General features: G+C 40.5%; 1 protein-coding gene across 1 annotated transcript in view; it reads left to right on the forward strand.

Moving 5' to 3' along the window:
* Positions 1-23,088, forward strand: part of LOC116514896 (kelch-like protein 1) — a 141,886-nt gene that overhangs the window by 110,240 nt on the left and 8,558 nt on the right. The window contains 1 exon segment of the mRNA XM_032226716.1: positions 12,308-12,470. Coding sequence (XP_032082607.1) covers positions 12,308-12,470 — 163 coding nt within the window.

Raw genomic sequence — 23,088 nt, forward strand, 5'->3', positions numbered from 1 at the left:
TCAGTGGATTAAATTACAGGGCAGTGGTACAAAGTCTAATCTTTCCTATTTTCATCAGCAATTTCTTTAAAGTTCAGCAGTGTTCTCCAACAGAAGCGTGAACATAATCCTTGTTCATTACGCTGACTCAACTATTACAGATTGTGAACTTTAACCAAGAAAAAATAAGAGAACCTCACTAAAATGTGTATTTTAGTTATTTCATGAGACCAATTGTTTTGTACCAGCTAGAACATAAGAATATATATGATAGAGAAAATTGGGTTTTGAATTTGGGTGTGTAGCCCCAGACGAATAAATATGATATAGGTACTTTAAAAAAAGAATAAAGAGAAGGTTTCCACTGTTTTATATCTAGAGACAGAAAAATATTTTCCAACTTTTCATGACAATAATTTAAAACTATTTGTTAAGGGAGTCTTTAGACTGGAGATTAGAATGAATACAGAAACATACCAACAAATATTTATTATTTAAGGTCAATCAGAAAAGTTTAAACAACATACTGTTTTTTTCGGACTATAAGATGCTCTGAACTATAAGATGCGCTTAGCTTTTTGGGGAGGAAAACAAGAAAAAAATCTGCCTCTGTCTCCCAGCAATTTGCCTCCTTGCAGCAAACAATAAACAGTCTGTTAAGCTTCAGCACAGACTGATTTAACATGAGCAGCTGATTGGTGGTTGGCTCTGCCTCCCGAAATACTGCCGATCAGCTGTTCCAGGCTGCAAGGATTACTGCCACCCATTGGCACTATCAGTGCCACCCATCGCCACCTCCATATGTCTCATTTTTGGCCTCCAGACGTCCTATTTTCAGCCCATTCCAGGTGGTAGGGATAGGCGGCGACAACGAGGATCCCTGCCACCTGGAACAGGCCGAAAAATGGGGTGCATGGAGTCTGAAAATGTGACATGTGGAGGCCATAAATGTGACATGCAGGGGCCAAAAATGGGGCACACAGAGACGGCAATAGGCAGCAGCAGCAATGGTCAGCGACGGATGGTAGTAATCCCTGCAACCTGGAACAGCTGATAGGTGGTATTCTGGGAGGCAGATCCAACCACCAATCAGCTGCTCATGCTAAATCAGGCTGTGCTGAAGCTGACCAGGCTGTTTGCTGCAAGGAGGCAAATTGGTGGGTGGCAGAGGGATGAAGGGTGGTGGCCGGCAGGTGGGCAGGGCTTCAGCAACATTCACTGTATAAGATGCACAGACATTTCCATCCACTTTTTTTTGGGGGGGGGGTGCATCTTATACACTGAAAAATATGGTAATGCAATTTTAAAATGCAATAAAATTTATCAATTTAGTAAAGAACCTAGTCTGTATGCTGGATCTGAGATAAGGTAGCCTTATTGCTTGGGAACAGAATTTAGTTCTTGTATTGGTGATTTCAAGATGCTTATATTTTAGGAAGAATTCCAAATAACATTGGTATGAATGACTCAATAGTCTGTCCATTAAGGATTTCACTTCTTGTAAAATCTAGACTTCAAGAAGACATATTCTAAGGGGTTTTTTATTTTCACTAAGGAGACAGGGATATCTTCTAATAGGAGGATAGTTCAAAGGTTGTCTGATGGTATTTGTCACCTGTTATTGCAGAGCGAAGGGTGCTATATAAGTGTTGCATTGAGTAAGTGTTGTATCTTAAGTGAGGATTCAATCCAACTTCACTTGTATGAATTTGAGCCCCACTTAACCTAACAGAACCTAGTTTTCATCTGATATTTACAGAACTGTAGTGTTACCAAAGACATTTACTGAAATAGACATACATTATTGCTGCTCCTGTTACTCCAGGAGACCCTGGATGACTTGCAAAATATATTTATTAGTAGTTAATATTTAATTTAAGGGATGTAGTGGCTCAGTTGCTAAGACACTGAGCTTGTCAATCAGAAAGGTCAGCAGTTTGGCGGTTTGAATCCCTGGCACCACATTACGGAGTGAGCTCCCATTACTTGTCTCAGCTTCTGCCAACCTAGCAATTCAAAAGCATGTAAAAATGCAAGTAGAAAAATAGGGACCACCTTTGGTGGGAAGGTAACAGCGTTCCGTGCACCTTCGGCATTTAGTCATGCCGGCCATATGACCACAGAATCGTCTTCAGACAGTGCTGGCTCTTCAGCTTTGAAATGGAGATAAGCACCGCCCTCTAGAGTCAGGAATGACTAGCGCATATGTGCAAGGGGAACCTTTACTTTTTCCTTTAATATTTAATTGTGAGTTAGGGATTTATACCTAGAATGAATGAATAGATGGATGGATGGATGGATGGATGGATGGATGGATGGATGGATGGATGGATGAATGAATGAATGAATGAATAAATGAACGAACAAATGCTACTTTGCTAATGGAATTATTAAGGCAAGATCCTAAACTGGCCATTTTTCTATTTTTTTTTTCTTTGTTGAAATCACACACCCAAATCAAAAACAATGTTATTGTTAATCTTGTATAATGGAACATTTCCACACACGTTTCTGCAAATTAGGTAAACTGTTAAATGCTTAATAGGTTTTCTTGTTAACGTCAATCCCTCTGCTTACATTGATCGAAACATGACTTTCCATAGTGGAGGATTCAAAATTCTGAATTAATTAAAATGATGAAGGAAGAAGTGCAGCCTTTTATTTGTATATGGGGAAAGAATAAAGCTTGTGAATTTGTTGGAAGTGCTACTAAAAGTTCATGTTTTAGAATTCCAAATTTGCCTTCACCAGAATTTTGACTGTTCATATACATCCTTGTGGGATGCAGTGGCTCAGTGGCTAAGATGCTGAGCTTGTTGATCAGAAAGGCCAGCAGTTCAGTGGTTCGAATCCCTAGCACTGCATAATGGAGTGAGCTCCCATGACTTGTCCCAGCTTCTGCCAACCTAGCAGTTTGAAAGCATGTAAAAATGCAAGTAGAAAAATAGGACCCACCGTTGGTGGGAAGGTGTGCTGTGTACCTTTGGCATTTAATCATGCTGGCCACATGACCACAGAAATGTCTTCGGACAGCACTGGCTCTTTGGCTTTGAAACAGAGATGAATACTACCCTTTAGATTTGGGAACAACTAGCACACATGTGCAAGGGAAACCTTTACTTTTAGCTCTCTATATAGTATATCCTGATATGTGCAAGCCCAATTTGTTCTTTTAGGAGTTAGAACTTGATTTGGTCACATCGTTGAGATTTACGTCATGTTAAATTTTAAGGCTGGAATGAAAGGAATTATTTTATGGTACAAACTGAACCATAAAGAAGCAAACGTCAACTCCCTAATGGACTTGATGGACATTTTTCTGCACTGAAAAGCTTACATTCTGTTGAAGAAATTTATAGTCACATGGTAGATCTGATTTTTGTTTTATTGCTTTGAAGCCAAACCATTAGAATCTTGGTAAGGACTTCTGGAATAGAGACAGAACTTGGATACAATTGGTTTCATCACATCTGCCTGTCAGAATTCTCTGGCCAATGCTAGCCTGGAAGCATAGATAGAAAGACACAAAGGTTTGTATTTTTCTACCACACAAAAATACAGAAAGAAGCCCTTATGAAAGCATTTCAGGACCTGCCATGTGTCCAACACAAGTGCTATTGATGTTGCAGTCAAGGTTTAAATTCTTGCAATGTATTTGATGCCTTTTGCCGTGGGACAGAGTGCATGGTTTTCATCAAATCCTTATTTTCAGCAGACATTAGCCTTAACCCAAAAGCCTAGTGGACTTCCTTGTTTTATCCCCCTTGAAACTGTTTCACTTCCTATGCAAGAACTGAACTGAAAAAGCTTCTTGGATGAGAAGCGAAACATTTTCAACGAAAAGGAAAACAAAAAAGCCCACTTGCCTTTTTGGAAAAGCACCTTTGGGACAACGATGACCTCAATGATTGAGCATCTCCATAGACAGATTCTCAAGTTCTTTCTTTTTTTACTTTGAATTAATTTGCAGTCTCTTATTTAATGCAAAGATCTGGCTTGAGTGCACTGTAGAAACTATTCTTACATCATCTCTCTTTTCCCCCTCTTCTCAATTCATGCACATACAATAGTGGTGGTTTCAGTGCTTTCTGGATGCTTGGATGCTTGCTTGTTTTATGGTTCCATCCTCATGACATTCAAATATCAACCCGCAACAATTATAGTAGGCAATTTGAGTGTTGGAGTTTGGTGTCACTAACATCTATAAAATTAAGCTCTATCTGTCCTTATATGCAATTCCTAGAAAAGTTGTGCAGGTTTTCAATAACTATTTATAAATAGAATCATTTTGGGAAGGGGGAATGGGAAGATCAAGTCTAGTCCTATTGATAAGTGAAACTAGACACTTATAAACACAAAATCTTAGTGATTGGATGTTCAGTGTTGAACTTGATTTCCTCCTTTTAATTGTGTCCAGGAGGGTCTTTTCATAATACAGGTGCCAATTATATCTATTGTTAGAGAATGCAGATCTAGCCACAATGCTAGATAGCATAATTGTAATACACCTGAATTAGAAATTTTAATTATTGCAGAATGCAGGGTTATTATAGTCCAGACAAGATGTGTTCCAAATTGTTTCTGGATCTGGATTCTGAATCCAGGATATCTGAAGCAATGTCTTCTTAGACATGAAGCTGTATGCTTACATCACAACGTCTTGAGATTATTTCTGCCTTGCTTGTTTCACTCGTGGCCTTCTGGAATCTATTAAGAAGCTTTCTATTTAGGAAGGTAGTAATTAAATAACCAATAAAAGAGAATATCTGTAGCTCAGGGTTGAAGTGAGGGGTCCTTGGTGCTCTTTCAGTTTGGTTGTTTTGGGGACATTTCATCACCCAAACTAAATAACTTAATCAGTAGTAGTGATGCCACCTAGATGATCATATCTAGATTCAATCTATCAGAATAGAGTTGGAAGAGACATTGAAGGCTTTCTAGTCCACCCACTGCTCTGCTCAAGCAGGAGACCCTATGCCATTTCAGACAAGTGACTGTCCAGTCTCTTCTTAACACCTCCAGTGATGAAGCACCCACAACTTCTGAAGGCAAGCTGTTCAACTGGTTAATTGTCCCCACTGTTAGGAAGTTTGTTCTTAATTTCAGGAGGCTTCTCCCCTTGATTAGTTTCTGTTGTGACCCTCCTTGTCCCACACCAACACACACTCCGAGCCAAAGATAAGTTATGGCATTTAATTAACAGACAGACAGGTCCTTGGCAGCAAACCAGCAGAGATAAGCCGTGGCAGCAATCCAACACAGATAAGTCGTGGCAGCAATCCAGCCTGCCAAGCTCACAATTTCAAGCTCACATTAGTTCCTGCCTTGACTTCTGCAAGAGGGGCGTGTGCACAAGCAGTCTTTTTATAGTCTGGAGAGGAGCCTAATGACCACCAGCTGAGTGCAATTACCTCCTGTACTTCCGCAACTGTTCCTGACGCCTATTAGCTCTTTGGTGCCGGGCATCCAGGAACAACTCACTACTGGCTTCTGGATCACTCTCCCTTGTCTCCTCCCCACTGGTCCAAGGATCAGGAGCCTCCTGGTGGCCAACCAGCCTCTCTGTGCCCTGCTTGGAGTTGGAACCTTGTCCAGGGTCCTCCACATCTTCCAGAGCCGACTCATAGGGCCCCTCGCTGTCGGAGTCTGGTGGCAGCTCCAACGGCTCCTGCTGGGCCACAACAAGATTTAATCCATTGTTTCTTGTCCTGTCCTCTGGTGCTTTGGAAAATAAATTGACCGCCTTCTCTTTGTGGCAGCCTCTCAAATAGTGGAATATGCTATCATGTCCCCCCTCCCCAGTCCTTCTTTTCTCTAGACTAGTAAAACTCAAATCCTGCAACCACTCTTGACATGTTTTAGTTGCTCTTAGTTTAAGTAATGAAATGTCTGCAAGAAAACAAGCTCAGAGAGCACCAAGCACCCCTCAATTAAATGACTTTAAAAGGTTGCATTTAAATTGACATTGATCTCTGAATAAACTAAATAGTTTAGTTTACAGTTAACAGTTAAACAGTAATATTTAAATAGCGTGCCACTGCAATATTTTCAGAAGTAGTTTTGGATTCTGTTGACTAAACATATATAACACCTTCTCTCTCTTTTAGCTCTAACCATGTGAAATTTTTATATCAAAGAGATAATAACCACCAAAGTGTGGCATTCAAAAGATCGCCCTTGGTATCTCTCCATTCAAAAGCAGAGATTTGCAGGAGGAGACATCCCTTGCCGGGCCCCCTGGAACACTTTGTCAGAGATTATAGGCACACGTTCCTAAATACCCCCTTCAATTTCTAGATTTTATATCTTATATAAAAACAGAGCAGTAAAGCTAAATGTCCAATTGATCAGCTCCAAGGATGTGTAAAAAAATGGATAGTATATTTGAAAGAGTTTATGATTTTTATGTACACCTTCCACAGTTTTATTACTTTCTAGGTAACAGCGGTACTTTTTCAATTTATTTTCAGTGCCCCGATGGTCCCATATTTATTAAAAAAAAATACTGCTTTTGCCAATTCTCAGATACATTCAGGTACAATTAATGAACTTTTCATGTGTATGTGTGTGTGTATGTGTGTGAGTGAGAGAGAGAGAGAGACAGAGAGAGTAGGGGTAGACAGAGACAGAGAGTTAGAAAGAGACAGAGAGAGGCAGAGGCAGAGAGACAGACAGAGAGAAAAACAGAGGGGCATAGAGAGACAGAGAGAAGATAAATAATCTACCAGTGGTTCTAATGCATTTCTATTGACCAGCAAAAGACATTTACATTTTTACCTGAGATTCATTTCTTTTAAGTTAAACAGGACACCAAAAATCAAATATTCCTTTATACATGCTAGTAATACAAATGCAACCCTTTAAAAATATGGGTACAAAAGAACTGATGGAAAGTAAGATTTTGGAGATTCTCCTATAATGAGACTCCTCGGCTAAAGAAATAAACACAATCCCCCTGTTTATTATTTCCTTTCAACAAAAGGGCCTTTGTGGTGTTTATATTATATTCTCTGCACATCCAGACTGTAAATAGCAGTAGACTTATATACCGCTTCATAGGCCTTTCAGGCCTCTCTAAGCGGTTTACAGAGAGTCAGCATATTGCCCCCAACAATCTGGGTCCTCATTTTACCCACCTCGGAAGGATGGAAGGCTGAGTCAACCCTGAGCCGGTGAGATTTGAACCGCTGACCTGCTGATCTAGCAGTAGCCTGCAGTGCTGCTTTTAACCACTGCGCCACCTTGGCTCTTAGCATCAAATAGATTCCCACTGTTTGTTTATTGGGCCCAGTATTGGATCTATGTGCATACATTGGAAGAATTAAGTTGGAAACAAACAATATTTTTTTTTTCTTCCTGGACACAAGACAGTTCAATTAATTCTGACACCATCTTATCATGGAAGCCGTCTAAGTGCTGTTCTCCATTTATGACCAATTGTTTAACAACAGTTACGACAGCGCTGGAAAAAAAAAGACTTTTAACTTATCCTTGAACTTACAATGCATCATATCACATCGTATGTTCGCATGGTCACAATTTGAATCTTAGCAACCAGCTGGCTTTCACAATAGTTGCAGCATCCTGTGGTCACGTGATCCTGATTTGCAGCTTCCGATTAGCAAAGTCAATGGGTTGAACCATGTTGAATCACTTAACGCCCATGGTAAAAAAAAAAAATGATTGTAAAAACCGGACCCAGTCATGCAATGAGTTTCTTCATAACTCTGCTTTAGGTATCTGAAACGTACAGGGATATGCCAAAAACGGAAATATTTTAATTTAGCAACTGAAATTCCGGTCCCAGTTGTGGTTGGAAGTTGAAGTCTAGTCTTGTATTATCCAAAGACTTCTTCACACCTAGTAGAATGTCTGCTCTATTGTCAGAAAGCCAACCAGAGAAAGCTCTGTGCCTCGTGGTTAAAGAAGGAAGTATAGATGGAGGGACGTGGTGGCTCAGGGGCTTAGATGCTGAGCTTGTCAATTGAAAAGTTGTGTCAGCACTCCTCCATTGAATAATTAGGAAAGAAAACCACGAGACTCCATTGATAGAAATCAAGTGTACTTTTACTAATTATAAATGATTAGAAGCGTAGCAAAGCGAAGACTGATTATTTAGGCGCGAAAGCAAATGATATATAGAATAACCCATTCCCCACCCCTTGGCATCCCAGTTACAGTCCAATCATAATTCTCCCAAGTGTCAGGTGTGAGATAACTTCGAAAGGCATCACCCAGATGGAATGTCGGTGCCGTTGGCCTTGGCGGGAAACCTCCTCCACATGCGCAGTAAGACAGACAGAAGAAACTCCAGATTCTTCCTCCAGCACAATTAGTATTCCCCTCCCAAATACCATGCCCCCCCCCTCCCCGTTTCAATGTCAGCCGAAGCAGCAACAAAGCAGAGGCTGACAGGTTGGCAGTTCAGCGGTTCGAATCCCTAGTGTCGCATAATGGGGTGAGCTCCCGTTACTTGCCCCAGCTTCTGCCAACCTAGCAGTTCGAAAGCACGTAAAAATGCAAGTAGAAAAACAGGAACCACCTTTGATGGGAAGGTAACTGCGTTCTGTGCGCCTTTGGAATCTAGGTCATGTTGGCTACATGACCATGGAGACATCTTCGGACAGTGCTGGCTCTTTGGCTTTGAAATGGAGATGAGCACCGCCCCCTAGAATCGGGTACAACTAGCACATATGTGCAAGGGAAACCTTTACCTTTATAGATGGATAGAGGATAGAAGACAGAAGATGGCTAGATATAGGGATGCATGAAAGAAAGAGAGGGATGAAAAAGAAAGAGAGGGGAGGAGAGAGAAAGAATGTTGCTTGAATTAAATGGAGCTTAAAAGAAGGAAGTTAAATAGTCACTGGAGGGAAAATATTTTAGCTTTAGGTACGTTTGGAGTAGTTATCTCTTTTATCCGTTCTGTTCTGCCTGAGAAGTATCCATTTTCAGTTATCTCGATGAGATATAAGAGCCGCTTAAAACGATGTGTTCCATTAACAGCTTACAATTCCTTAAGATGATTAAGGGATCTGAAGTCTGAAAATAAGCCATATAGTTTCAGGATTCATTTTGTCTACAGATCTCATGGTCCCCGTGTGAGCAATAGCGAAGGATGAAAAGCTGTCATTTCGTGGGCAGGTGGTCTACAGTGGCAGAGGAGCTGCATGGGAGATGCCATCCAGCTTTACAGCTATTCCATTGAGCTTGAGTTTGGTGGCTTGGAAAAGCAGGATAAACCATCCCAATGTTAGGAGCCAAGAGAGTTGAATGCATTTTCTATGTTCATATCCAGATGTTGGAAATGCCCAGCAGAAGAAAACGGTCCAGCTTTGTGCTCCAGTTGTGACTACACAACTTTATCACTCCCTTCCCTTCCACCCATCCTTCTTGCCCCATTGCTGGCTTGATGGCAAAATTTCAGGAAGGGAAGATTTAACATTTAACTTCTTCCTTCTTTAAAACTCTGGGTTGTTGGAAGGCCTTCTTTCAAAAATTTCAAATCCTTAGAAGGAAAAGATCAGCAAGATTCATTCCCTAGTATAGAGCCTTGGCATATAAGGAATATTGGAGCTGTTCTGCTCTTGGATAAAGCTATTATAGGCATCCTGGAGCGTGACCCGTCAAAACTGCACTCGACTAAGCCGCGCCCGATTAAACCACGTCGCTGACGTCATCAACAGGGCGACAACAGCCCGCGCGAAGAAAGAAGGGCACTTTAAATAGCGCTTTGAAAGCAAGCCGATTCAACTTAAGGTAAGGGTTAGGTTTAGGGTTAGCTTTAGGGTTAGCTTTAGGGTTGGGTTAAGGGTTAGGGTTAGGTTTAGGGTTAGGTTAAGGGTTAGGTTTAGGGTTAGGTTAAGGGTTAGGGTTAGGGTTAGGGTTAGGGTTAGGTTTAGGGTTAGGTTAAGGGTTAGGGTTAGGGTTAGGTTTAGGTTTAGGGTTAGGTTAAGGGTTAGGTTTAGGGTTAGGTTTAGGATTAGGTTTAGAGGGGTTAGGTTTAGGTTTAGGGGTTAAATTTAGGTTTACAGCGTGCTTCTGTCTCCGCGCTGTTGTCGCCCTGTTGATGACATCAGCTACGCGGTTTAGTCGGGCACGGTTAGTCAAGCGCGGTTTTGTGGTGGAACCATCCTGTAGAACTTCAGGAAGAATGAGAAAATATATTTAACTCAAGCTGCAAAATGTAGGGTCAACTATCTCAGTCTTGGGAATAAGGAGATCTGCTTCATGCACATTAAGCCTTCCCTGGGGTCTCTATCAAATTTTAAAAACAAAGCAAACCATTAATAAAAATAAGTAGCAAACAAGGTATCTAGAGTATACAAAAATATCCCCCCCCAAAAAAAAAAACCCCACCTGAGATATTTTTCATGAATCTCTGTGGGCAATCTTTTCACCAGCAGGACTGCGTAGTTTTGCCAGCCCTGATTTGTGACCTTGGCAGCATCTCCAGATTGCTGAGCCAAAATTAAGTTCAAATTGGTATTTTCAGAATCACTTTTCTTTTTTAAAAAAAAATAGTGAAAATTGCACATGTTGGGTATACCAAACTTCTGCAAACCAACTCATGTTTTTTTTTTTAAAAAAAAGGGAGAAGCAACAAAGTGTAAATAAAAGTGAAATGAATCCTATCCTCATTCAGAGTATTTACCCTGTCTCCTATTATGTTAAAGGCAGGGCAGGTCAGTGGTTTAAAAGATGCTGGACAGTGGTGGGTTCCGGATCCCGTTCCAACCGATACAGTTGGAACAGGCCTGGTGGTGTCCACATGGACGTGCACACACGCGGGCAGTGCGGGCATGCATCTTAGCGCCTCCGTGAGCCTCTGCGATGCTCCAGGTGCTCTGCAGAGCATCACACAGGCGCTTTATGCACCATCCACGTGCACGGAAGCGCAGAAGCCTTAAAAGACAGGTAAGGAGCTTGGGCGTGCAGGTGGGCCCTCCAGCACACCGTACCAGAAAGATACCTGGTGCTCCGGGCAGGCTCCGGTACACCCATACCGGGGCATGACGCCTGCAACCCACCACTGATGCTGGAGAAGGTCTGTACTCTGGTGGTTCAAATCCTACTACCATGTGATAGAGTGAGCTCCTGTCATCTGCCTCAACTCCCGCCCACTTAGCAATTAGGAAGCATGTAAATGCAATTAGAAAATAATAGGTACCATTTTGATGGGAAGATCACAGTGTTCTATGTTTTGCTGTACGCCTTTTGCTGCGACGTGATGTCATGCTGAGCACATGACCACAGAAATGTGTTCAGACAGCTGTGTCTCAGTGGTCTGGAATCAAGGATGAACAGCATCTCCTAAAGTCAATTGTGATTAGTGGAGTAAAACCCCCTATATTCCTTTCACCCATCAGGGTACATCACTGCCATGTTTCCATAGCTCCCTGAAGGAAAATGAACAATTGCATTAATTTAAAAAAAATCACCCCCACCAAAGAGAACGATTCCCCATCCCTAGCCTAACATTCTAAGCTACCTAAGGAGTCTGTGGAATTAAGATGCCTCTTCATTAGGATCTCCATGTTAGTATGACCTAGCCAGTACTTCATGCCTCCCTACATTGGCCCATGATATATTTTGCATTTCTCATTAGCCTTCATGATGTTACCTCATTTGGGTAATAATACAGGGGTGGGATTCAAAAAATTTAGCAACTGGTTCTCTGTCTGGTTGCTGAGTGGACGTGGCCATGGTGGGCATGGCTTTACTTAGCCTCCTACACCACGTCAGGGTCTGTTTTCACCCTCCCCAGACTCTGGAGGTTTTCCTCGAGTCTCCAGAAGGGCGAAAACAGCCTCCCCTGGACTCCAGAGGCCCTCCATAGGCCAGAAACAAGCTCTCGTATGGCCTTCTGGAACTTCTGGGAGGCCTATTTTTCACCCTCCTGGGATCCGGAGGCTTTCCTTGAGCCTCTGGGAGGATGAAAACAGCCTCCCACAGGCTCCAGAGGCCCTCCAGAGACCAGAAATGGGCCCGTTTTTGGGACTTCCAGGAGGCCCATTATTCACCCTCCCAGACCCTCTGCGTGGGCCCTGCATTTACCTGGCATCAAAAACAGGCCTCGTGGAGACTCCTAAGAGGGGAGGAGTGGGGTGGGCAGGGACAGCTACCGGTTCGGCAAACCAGATGTAAAATTAGCATCCGGTTCGCCCAAACTGGTCCAAACTGGCTGAATCCCACTCCTGGTAATGAAACATCTGCAAGAAACCAGTCAAGCTCAGAGAGCACCGAGGGCCTCTCATTGAGCCTTTAGAAATCTTTCCTTCCGTTGCTGGTTCTGTTCTCACGTTCTTTCTCTGCCTCTTCTTTTTAGGAGTTACTGTTCTTGAAGGGCCCATTTATGCAGTAGGAGGTCATGATGGCTGGAGCTATTTGAATACAGTCGAGAGGTGGGATCCACAAAGTCAACAGTGGACCTTTGTGGCCAATATGTCCATTGCCAGAAGCACCGTTGGGGTGGCAGCTTTAAATGGCAAGTGAGTAGGGGGAATTGAGAATAGCAACTGGGAGAGACATAGAGATTTGGGCATCAACATGCAAGAGTGGCTTTCTGCAAGAAAGTTCTACATGTCCCATGTAGCTTTTCCTCCCAAGCAGTTTATCCCTGTTTTCCCTAAAATAAGACCTCCCCGGATAATAAACCCAATTGGGCTTTTGAGTGCATATGCTAAAATAAGCCCTCCTCAAAAATATTTAAACACATGTGCAGCCAGTCCTCACCATTTCCTCTGGTTGCTTGCTTCGCAAACAACACGAGGTGAAGAGGCAAGGCCAAAGGGCTGGGGAAGGGAGGGGGAACATGCACCATGAACCCCACATGCCCCTACTTAACAGCTGCTCCCATAAATCTAGCCACCGTGCCCCATTTGTCATGGTCATGGCTGCCTCAGGCCCAGAGACGCACAAGAAGCAGCCAGGAGGTGACTACACTCGCCGCCTCCTGCACCTCAAAAATAATAAGACCTCCCTGAAAATAAGGCCAAGTGCTTATTTTGGGGGTCAAAAGAAAATAAGACCATGTCTAATTTTTGGGAAAACACAGTAAACATCAACAAGAAAGGCAAGTAATGGGCTATTACGGGTTTTTCCCCTCATAATTTCTCCTTACAATTTTCAGACATGTTTCTCTTTAAAATTCTTCTCCTTCATTTCTATTATTGCTACCAATTTAAGATCAAAGTCAGGCATGGGGAGCTGCATATAAAAGTTGAAGAGTTGATTTAAAACATTTGGCTAGTAATGCCCAATTATTAGTGCTTTTATATTCTATAATGTAGCAATAGCAATAACAATAGCGTTTAGATTTATATACTGCTTGATAGTTCTTTGGAGCCCTCTGTAAGCAATTTACAAGCATCAGCATGTTGCCCCCGACAATCTGGGTCTTCATTTTACCAATTTCAGAAGGATGAGTCTCGGTGGCGCATTGGTTAGAGTGAAGAACTGCAGGCTACTTCTGCTGCCTGCAATTTGGCAGTTCAAATCCCACCAGGCTCAAGGTTGACTCAGCCTTCCATCCTTCCGAGGACGGTAAAATTAGGACTCAGATTGTTGGGGGCAATATGCTCACTCTGTAAGCTGCTTTTACAGAGAAGGCTGTAAAGCACTGTAAAGCAGTATATAAATCTAATATTGCTATGGAAGGCTGAGTCAATCTTCAGCCAGTCAGAATCAAACTCCAAACTGTGGGCAGAGTCAGACTCTAATATTGCACTATAACCATTGTGCCACCATGGCTCATAGATAATATACCTATTTATTCTGTCCTTCCAATGAAATATAATAAAAATAGAAAATGAGGAGGGCCTACAAACTATGAACAATTGAAGTAACCACTTTGTATTTTTAATTGCCAAACCAATTAAAGGCTGCAAGCAGAATTTAGAAGAATTGGAAATAAAAGCAAACATTTTAAGCAAACTTCCTCTGAAGTCAAATTTATGTTAGAGGGAAATTGTTTCTAAATTAGTAAGCATCAGTTCATCCCCATAGTTCACTTTTTGAGTACAGTAAGGCATATTTTTATGGTACTTTTTAATATAAATTAATTTGTTTAAACTCATCTACTAATTTATCCAGTTTAAAAATTCTGAATATTCATTATGCCAATATGTGCTTTGTTCTATGTTCTTGTCACCATTGTATGTGCCTTGTGAAGCATGGCTTAGAATCTAGCACTAAAACTAAGAACTAAGCCACTAAAAACAAACCTGAATTTAGCATTGCTGTTCATTGGCCTATTTTCTTAACAGACATTTGAGGACAGATATTCCTGTGCAACTGATCACAGAGAATTATGCGCCTGTAACATAACATCAGAAGGGATGCAGCGGCTCAGTGGCTGAGACACTGAGCTTGTTGATCAGAAAGGTCGGCATTTTGGCGATTCGAATCCCTAGCGCTACATAATGGAGTGAGCTCCCATTACTTGTCCCAACTTCTGCCAACCTAGCAGTTCGAAAGCATGTAAAAATGCAAGTAGAAAAATAGGAACCACCTTAGGTGGGAAGGTAACAGCATTTTGTGCGCCTTTGGCACTGAGTCATGCCAGCCACATGACCACAGAGACATCTTCGGACAGCGCTGACTCTTCAGCTTTGAAACAGAGATGAGCACCGCCCCTTAGAGTGAGGAATGACTAGCACATATGTGTGAGGGGAACCTTTACCTTTACCTTCATTCCTCTCCAACTGATCACGGAGAATTATGGCTCTGTAACATAACATCTGTTTGCTAGCAAACTTGCAATAACCATGGTGATAACCATGTGGCTTTAATGAAGAACGTTATAAAATGTCAGTTTTGTTCCTTTTCTTTGGAAGAATTAATATTATGTGCACACGGGAAGTTGTAGAGCGACATAGTTCCACATTGTACATCGTCTTGAGAAATCACACAACAGACCCTTATATCTTCCACAGTTTTCAGTTGACTCTTGGGAACAACCATTTGGCTCTCATTGGTAGAAGTTTTTTCACTGGAAACAGACTTTAACACTCTTTAAATACCAAGGCTACTGTGAACGCCAACTGTTGCATGGAATGTAATACCACAAACTGAGCTGTTATATGACAGTTCTGGGAACATGATTCCAGCATAGCAGACTAATATTCTATTACAGATATTTTAGGATCGTGAAACCAACCTTTTTTGTCACTTTTGAAAAAAGAAATCTCTTTATGATGTTTCCAAAGATAACTACGTTGCAAAGTGCCACTATTATGCAGAAACTCATTAGCCCTTGACAGATGGTACGGAATCTGGAGAAGTAGCTTTGTGGATGAAGTGTGTAGATATAAGTGTGTGTGTGTGTGTGTGTGCGTGTGTGTGTGTGTTTGAAGAAGTGTATGGGTACGTGAGTTACATGACATGGAGAGAGAGAGAGAACTTCCTTCGTCGTTTGAACGTTTATTTATTTATTATTTATTTAATAAATGTGAAGGACATCTGAACAGGAGCCTAACATGGGTAGTAATTCTACAATTGTGCAGAAATGTTAGATTTATTTCTGAATAAAAACAAGAGTGAAAATGTTACATCTTAGTTTAGTTTCTTAAATATGCTAGATAGATAAATAACAGATAACAGATGACAGATGACAGATGACAGATGACAGATGACAGATGACAGATGACAGATGACAGATGACAGACAGACAGACAGACAGACAGACAGATAGATAGATAGACAGACAGACAGACAGACAGACGATAGCTCAATCAATAGGTAGGTAGGTAGGTAGGTAGGTAGGTAGATAGATAGATAGATAGATAGATAGATAGATAGATAGATAGATAGATAGATACATCATAGATAGATGATAAATAGATGATGATGATGATGATGATGATGATGATGATGATGAAGAAGAAGAAGAAGAAGAAGATAAGTAGGTAGGTAGGTAGGTAGGTATATAGGTAGGTAGGCAGGCAGGCAGGCAGACAGACAGACAGACAGACAGACAGATGATAGTTAAATAGATATGGGAGGGGAAGAGAGATTACACAGATAAATACAGAGCAATAGCAATAGCAGTAGACTTATATACCGCTTCATAGGGCTTTCAGCCCTCTCTAAGCGGTTTACAGAGAGTCAGCATATTGCCCCCAACAATCTGGGTCCTCATTTTACCCACCTCGGAAGGATGGAAGGCTGAGTCAACCCTGAGCCGGTGAGATTTGAACCGCTGAACTGCTGATCTAGCAGTAGCCTGCAGTGCTGCATTTAACCACTGCGCCACCTTGGCTCTTTAGCCAAGAGAAGGAAAGATTTAGTGGCTGCAATTTAAAACTTTTTCCATCTTTTCAAACATGTTTACTTTTTTATCAGCAAATAAAACACAGAAAAAGGGGGAAAAAAGATTAACAAACATCCAACACTAAGAACAAAAAAGAGGAAAGCCATGTGTACATAAAAAAATCCAACCCCAAATACCAAATACACCCAACATTAAACATTTTTTTTAAAAAAATGGCTGAATGCTGAAAGATACATCAAAACTCTAATATATCCCCCTCCCTTTACATAACGGATCTGTAAATAGTTATAATTAAACTTTAAAACTTATTCCAAATAGAGGACTTACAGTATCCATAACCCATAATCTCAGAACACCTGTCCCAATTGCTGACCAACCAGTGAACTGCTAAATTTCGGATGAGCTGTCCAATTCTTTATCCATGTTCTCAATCTGGCAGCCTTATCAAGTTAAAATTACAATGCAATTTGATTTATTCAAGCAAAGGTCACTCACCTAGACAACTGATTTAGAGGAAGGGACTGAAGCTATTTATTTTTCTTTGTGCTATGCTAACTGATAACACAAAGACCAAGCTGTGCCAATGAAGATGAGTTCCGTTCTCAAGCTTTCTCCCAACGTTGATTCTGAAGATGGTCCAACATGGTCCATGGGGATTTATTCTTTGGTCAAGAACTCACTGCTCCCTTCTGAATTATTCAGATCTTTGGCTGTCCAGCTTAATTCCTGAATATTTTCACTCTCTTTTGTACTAATCAAAATCTTCCCAATATTTCCAACCAATGGGATTGCCATTTCTATTTGTATTTTTTTCAGGATTACTTAATATTTCATGTATTATTATTATTATACATCTTTTCTCTTACAACTACAGTATCTCCTTCAAGGTTCAGCTGCATGCTACATATTTAATGTAACCTAGGTTTGACCCTCATTTATACAGAAAATGTAAGCTATAAAAATCAGCCTTTAGCACATGGAGGACAGATTTATTGTGATGTATGCTAGAATCAAGCTGTTAATTTTTATACTGCTTAAACATTCTTGTTTATGTCTGCATACATGCATACATTTATTGTCAGAAACTCATAAATAATCTCAGCAATAAACTCAGTTTTAGTATTTTTGTATATGTTAGATATTTTTGCCTAATTTGGTGGCATTCATGAAAATCGTTAGCAGTCTAGTTTACATCAAAAGAAACTTTATTTTGACTTTTCATATATTATATATTCCTACTTTTCCATGATTCGATAGCCGTGCATCTATTTAGCAAAATGACAAGATACATCTTCTGTACTTCACTGAGATGTAGTCTATTCTCTCTCTCTTTTTTTTCTTTCTCTCTTTCGTTCCTTCTCTCTCTCTCTCTCTTTCTTTATTTTTCTTTCTTTCTTTCCATCTCTCTCTTACACACACACACGCACACACAAACACACACAGACACAAACACCATGTTTCCCCAAAAATAAGTCTTATATTAATTTTTGTTCCAAAAGATGTATTAGGGCTTACTTTCCATTTAGATATTGTTTTCAGGGAAATACAGTACTGAATGCATCCTTCTAGTTGACAATCTTAACTGGTGCTTATTTTGGGCTTATATTACAAACATCCTGAAAAATCATGCTAGGTCTTATTTTTTGGTTGGGTCTTATTTTGGGGAAAACAGGATATATGTGGTTCTTGCTTAACATCTGCCCCAGTTTCAGATTCAAAAACAGTTACTTATGATCCATACTCAAAATTATTACTGCCATACACAAACACACACACACACAGACACATGTGCACACAGGCGCACGAGCACACACACACACACACACATTGTGGTTTTGTGGTTGCATTTTGGGTGCATTTCAAGGCACAGTGGTCTAAAACGAAGTCTCTTCCTCTAAGCTCTGAAGGATTGGTCCTGTTGGCATAGCTCCACATAATGGTCTTACAAGTTGTTGCTAGCCACCTGTACATGATGGCCTCTTCATCTTGATATCATTTCCATCCAAATCCTAAAGGAGATGTGATGGAAATGTTCCAGTGCTCCTTGGTGCTCTCTGATCTTGGTGTGTTTTCTTGCAGATGTTTCCCTGGGAAGGAGTAAGGTCTGCTTTCTTTCTTTTTTTAATTGAAAATTTTGAAAAAAAAAAACTTTTACAAATGTTTACTTCCATCCCCCTCCCCTCCCCTCCCCACCCAAACCTCACCCCTCCCAACCTTCCCTCCCCCGACTTCCCAGAACCAAAACAGGGTATAAATCTTTAACAAAAATATTCTAAAATAAACTTAAAAGTAAAAAGTTAATATCCTCTATCATTTGAGCTTTAACTCCTCTTTGCTAGGCTAACTCTAAACAGATTATGTCATTCCTTGTTGCCTCAGTCATAAACTATGTGGAATTTCTTAGTCCCATATTTATTTTGAGTATAGTCAATCCATCTTCTCCACTCCAGTTTATATCTCTCATTGGAATGGTTCTTGAGATATGCTGATATTTTAGCCATCTCTGCTAAGTTTGTTACTTTTAATGTCCATTCTTGAATAGTAGGCAAATCTTCCTTCTTCCAGTATTACGCCACCAGCAGTCTTGCTGCAGTTATTAAATGCAAAATCAGGTTAGTCTCTATACCTGTACAATCAGTAATTATACCTAACAAAAATAACTGAGGGTTTTCTTTTGATATACTAATGGCTTGCCCTCTGTGTGGCTTGTATACTAGTGGTTTGCCCTGAGCTACGAGTATTCTCTTCTATCTGATCCCGTTATAGTAATTGTAGGTGTAAAATCAAATCTTGCTTTCATTTTCTCAAACAATAAATTTCAATACAAATACAAGCATTTGAAGTGGTTCCATTTTTTTTTCCTTTCTGGAGTCTTTGCATCTGAAAACAAGAATTTTTTTTTATTTTATTATCATGATCTTATTTTACTTTACTTTATTATTTTTTATTTTTTTATTTAATTTTATTGTTTGAACTCCCATTTCAGTTTTTTTTTTTTTTTTTTTCAAATGCAGCCACATTTGGTTACCCTGTGGTCAAAAATCATATGCAGAAATAGAGTAGATTTTTTAGCTGTGCTGAATTTAAGAAAACCAGCTATCGGGTAGATTTAGAAACACTCCTGGCCATCATTCATTGTTCCTGGATGAATTTAGCTTCCTGAAGACTTTTGCCTTTTTCTTTAAATGTGAGGTTTAAATACATAACGTGCTGAAACTGGAGTTGACATTTATTTCCTACTGAGTCATCTGGACTTCATTCATAATTCAGTATGTGAGTCTGATCTTTCGACACCTATTCTCATAATTGTAAAGCTCCCAAAAAGCTTTATTGATGATCAGTACATGAGCACAGACATTGGTGTGTATATATTTAGTGACACAGAAGAAAGAAAGAAAGAAAGAAAGAAGGAAGGAAGGAAGGAAGGAAGGAAGGAAAGAAAGAGGGAGGGAGGAAAGGAAGGGGGGAGGGAAGGAAGAAAACAAGGAAGGTCTAAGAACATTCTGTGTAGAAGTAAAACTTGCAAATCATTGCACATAGAGCTTCTTACATAGCAACAACAACAACTAATAGAATAATTGGAAATCTGTTTTTTGTTTGTTTTAAACACTGGTTTCTGGGGGGCGGATTGTTGGTTTTACATAATGAGAAATACCTTTAAACTTTTATATATTAATATTCCCTTTAGCCATCAGCATAACATATTTTGTTAGCTAAGTTGTCGTCATTCAAGGTTTCAGGAAATAAGTCACAGTGTGTTCCAATAAGATTAAAGTCAACATGCCTAGGTCTGTTGTGTCCTTTCATCTTGTCAAGATGTCACTGTGATTAATTGTGTATAAAATGAGATGGATGAATGAGCCATGTTCCATTTTTTCTCCCCAAATGTGCCAGTTTCGGCATTCCAAGTTTGGTTCATCCTCCCCTCCCCCCCTGAAGTAATTAATTAAAGACTGAATATATTCAGAACACTACAGAGAATTGTACTTAAATTTAACAAATATTAGAATAGAAAACATAGTTGGAAGGGACGGTGGAGGTCTTCTAGTCAACCCCCTGCTAGAGTAGAGTAGAGCAGAGCAGAGCAGAGTAGAACAGAACAGAATAGAATAACAGATCTGGAAGGGACTTTAGAGGACTTCTAGTCCAACCCCCTGCTTAGGCAGGATAACCTACCCCACTTCAGACAAATGATTATCCAATCTCTTCTTAAAAACTTCCAGTGTTGGAGCATTCACAACTTCTGGAGGCAAGTTGTTCCACTGATTAATTGTTCTAACTGTTGGAAAATTCTTTCTTAGTTCTATTAAATTAGATAGATATTAAAGAGGCTAAAGCCATTAGCTTGTCCAACTCTGATTCTTTGAAAAGCAAGGATAAACCCCATTAGGGGCATGTCGCCACATTATTGATCTGTTCTGCTATTTCAATGGACTGATGAAAAAGAAAGAAACATTTGATGAAAATTAATTCAAAGGCTGGTGCAGTTTCCAGAAAAATACATGCTCAGAGTTTCTGAAGAAAACTGTTGATTAATAATTCCTGAATGAACATAGTGGACACTATTTTCCCCCTAATGATCAATATGGTGAGGATATAATAAAATCCCAAGCCTTGTGCAGCACAATGTCCTGAGTTATTTAATTATGTCTTGTGAAACAAGAGGGACAATAATGCTGCCATTAAGTAGGCCTATCAGAGTGAGGGAAGAAAATAATCCATTGAGTAGTTTATCTTTTGGTATGCTCACTGCACGGTTATTACAACAATAAGTTGTGCAATAAAATCAGAATTTTGCTGAAGGAATCTTTGCATAGTAGAGATTTCATTTGCTGATGCTTCATTTATTGTAACTAAAATTTTATTCCCTGCTTGGAGATCGTTTATACAGTAGTGGCCAAAATTGTGAAAACCTTTTGAGAAAAGTGTATTTTTGAGGTTTGATGGCTAATAACACCACTTTTTTTGAGTAGTACCATAAAATTATACATCAAAAGATAATTTAATCAAGAATGCCGTGCAACGGAAGAAGGCGGGGCTTAGCAGTGAGAAGACAGAGTTTCAGGCTATTCCTGAAATTCCCCCATTCCGAAGGAAATTGGACGGTTTGTTTTGGACCCAAGCTGTCCCGGAGAGACAGTGAAAGGTTGGAGGAGATCCAGTGACCTCAGAGACGTTTGCAAAGTCTCTGGGGGGCTTGGAATTTAACCTCCTTTGCCAGTTCCTTCTGGATTAGCTGTAAGCTAACCGAAACTGCAGGTTGCCCCTAAGAATGGTGTGAGTGTTGTGCAGTGCAACAAAGTTTGTTCAATTATCTATATGCTATGAAAATTTATAGCCAAATAACCAGAAAAAGGAAGCACAACTTGCTTAGGTTGATATCAGGTAGCTTTCCTTCATTTGATTGTAGCCAATGAGCCTGAGTGTCTAGCGAGCCAATCAGGTGTCATCTTGTTTTGGCAATGAGCCAATCAGATCACAGTAGGATTCAGTTACTGATGTCATGTATTGAAGCTGAGAGGAGGACATTTGTCAGATACCATTTTTGTGTATCTTTTTTTCCCCTGTGTTTCATTTTTCTTCTTTATAACTGCTATTCTGAGAGCAAATCCTTCATGCACATTACTGCATTAAATTCTTGATTAAAGTATCTTTCCATTGATATATAATTTTATGGTACTACTCCCAAACAAATTGGTGTTATTAGTCATCAAACCACAAAAATACACTTTTCCCAAAAGGTTTTTCATAATTTTGGGCACTACTGTGAAAGCAGGACTGCAGTAAAATCACATATATGCAACCTTGGAATAGATTCAGCAAAGGGGAAAATAGAGCTTTGTCCTTCTTTAGCCTGTGAACTGGATGGTGTGAAGGGAGGAAATATATGAACAAAATAAATACTATTGTTTATAAAACCGGGTTTTAGCAAGATTCATACGGAATGTATGGGGAAGGGCCTTTTGAGGTCACCCTCAATGTTTCGTCAAAGCCATTCAGATTTGGAGGTCATACAGTGATTGAAAATGTTTTCTTCCTCTTTGGATGTAACAAAAACAAACCGTAGGCATAAAACTTGTAACCTTGGTTTCTTGGAGATTTTTTTCCCTAGGATTTATTGTTATTTTTGGGCAGGAATCATATAACCACTGTAGTTTGTATACTATAGACCAGCGGTCACCAACTAGTGGTCCGTGGACTACTAGTGGTCCATGAGAAAGTTTTGGTGGTCCACCGGAAAATTATTTGCATTTTTTATATTGCATGAAATCAGGGGTCCTCAAACTACGGTCCTTGACTCGGATATGTGCAATTAATGTTTGTGTTGCTGCAAAGAGTCTCCCACTTTGGGAGCTTTTTGTGCAGGTCGGAGGGGGGCAGAAATTCCAATTTGGGCTCTGCTTCAGCCTCCTGGTGTGGGGCTTTGGATGAAGGCTGGAGGGAAGCAACACTGGTGGCGAAGAGCTGGAGGGTCTTGTTCCAGTGGGACTGCATCATGGCCTGGAACTGGCTGACTATCTCAGCCCATTGAGCCTCCAGGCACCGGTACCTGGCCTTACACTCCCACAGGTCTTCCCTCTGCTTGGAAAGACTATCCTTGTAGTTCTCAGTGAAGTGTTTCTGTTGAGCCTCCATCTCGGTCAGATCTAATTTGAACTGAGCCAGCTGTTTTGCCAACTCTTCTCATGGTAGCTGCTTAATTGCAGCAACTGCTTCCTCTTGGGGCCCTAAGGAGCCTGGGCGGGCAGGTGAGGAGTGACAAGCAGAGGCTGGCAAGGTAGCCTTCAATGTGAGTGACATTGACTTCACCACACCCACCCAGTCACATGGCCACC

Source organism: Thamnophis elegans, chromosome 11 (assembly GCF_009769535.1).
Source record: "Thamnophis elegans isolate rThaEle1 chromosome 11, rThaEle1.pri, whole genome shotgun sequence".
NCBI lineage: Eukaryota > Metazoa > Chordata > Lepidosauria > Squamata > Colubridae > Thamnophis > Thamnophis elegans.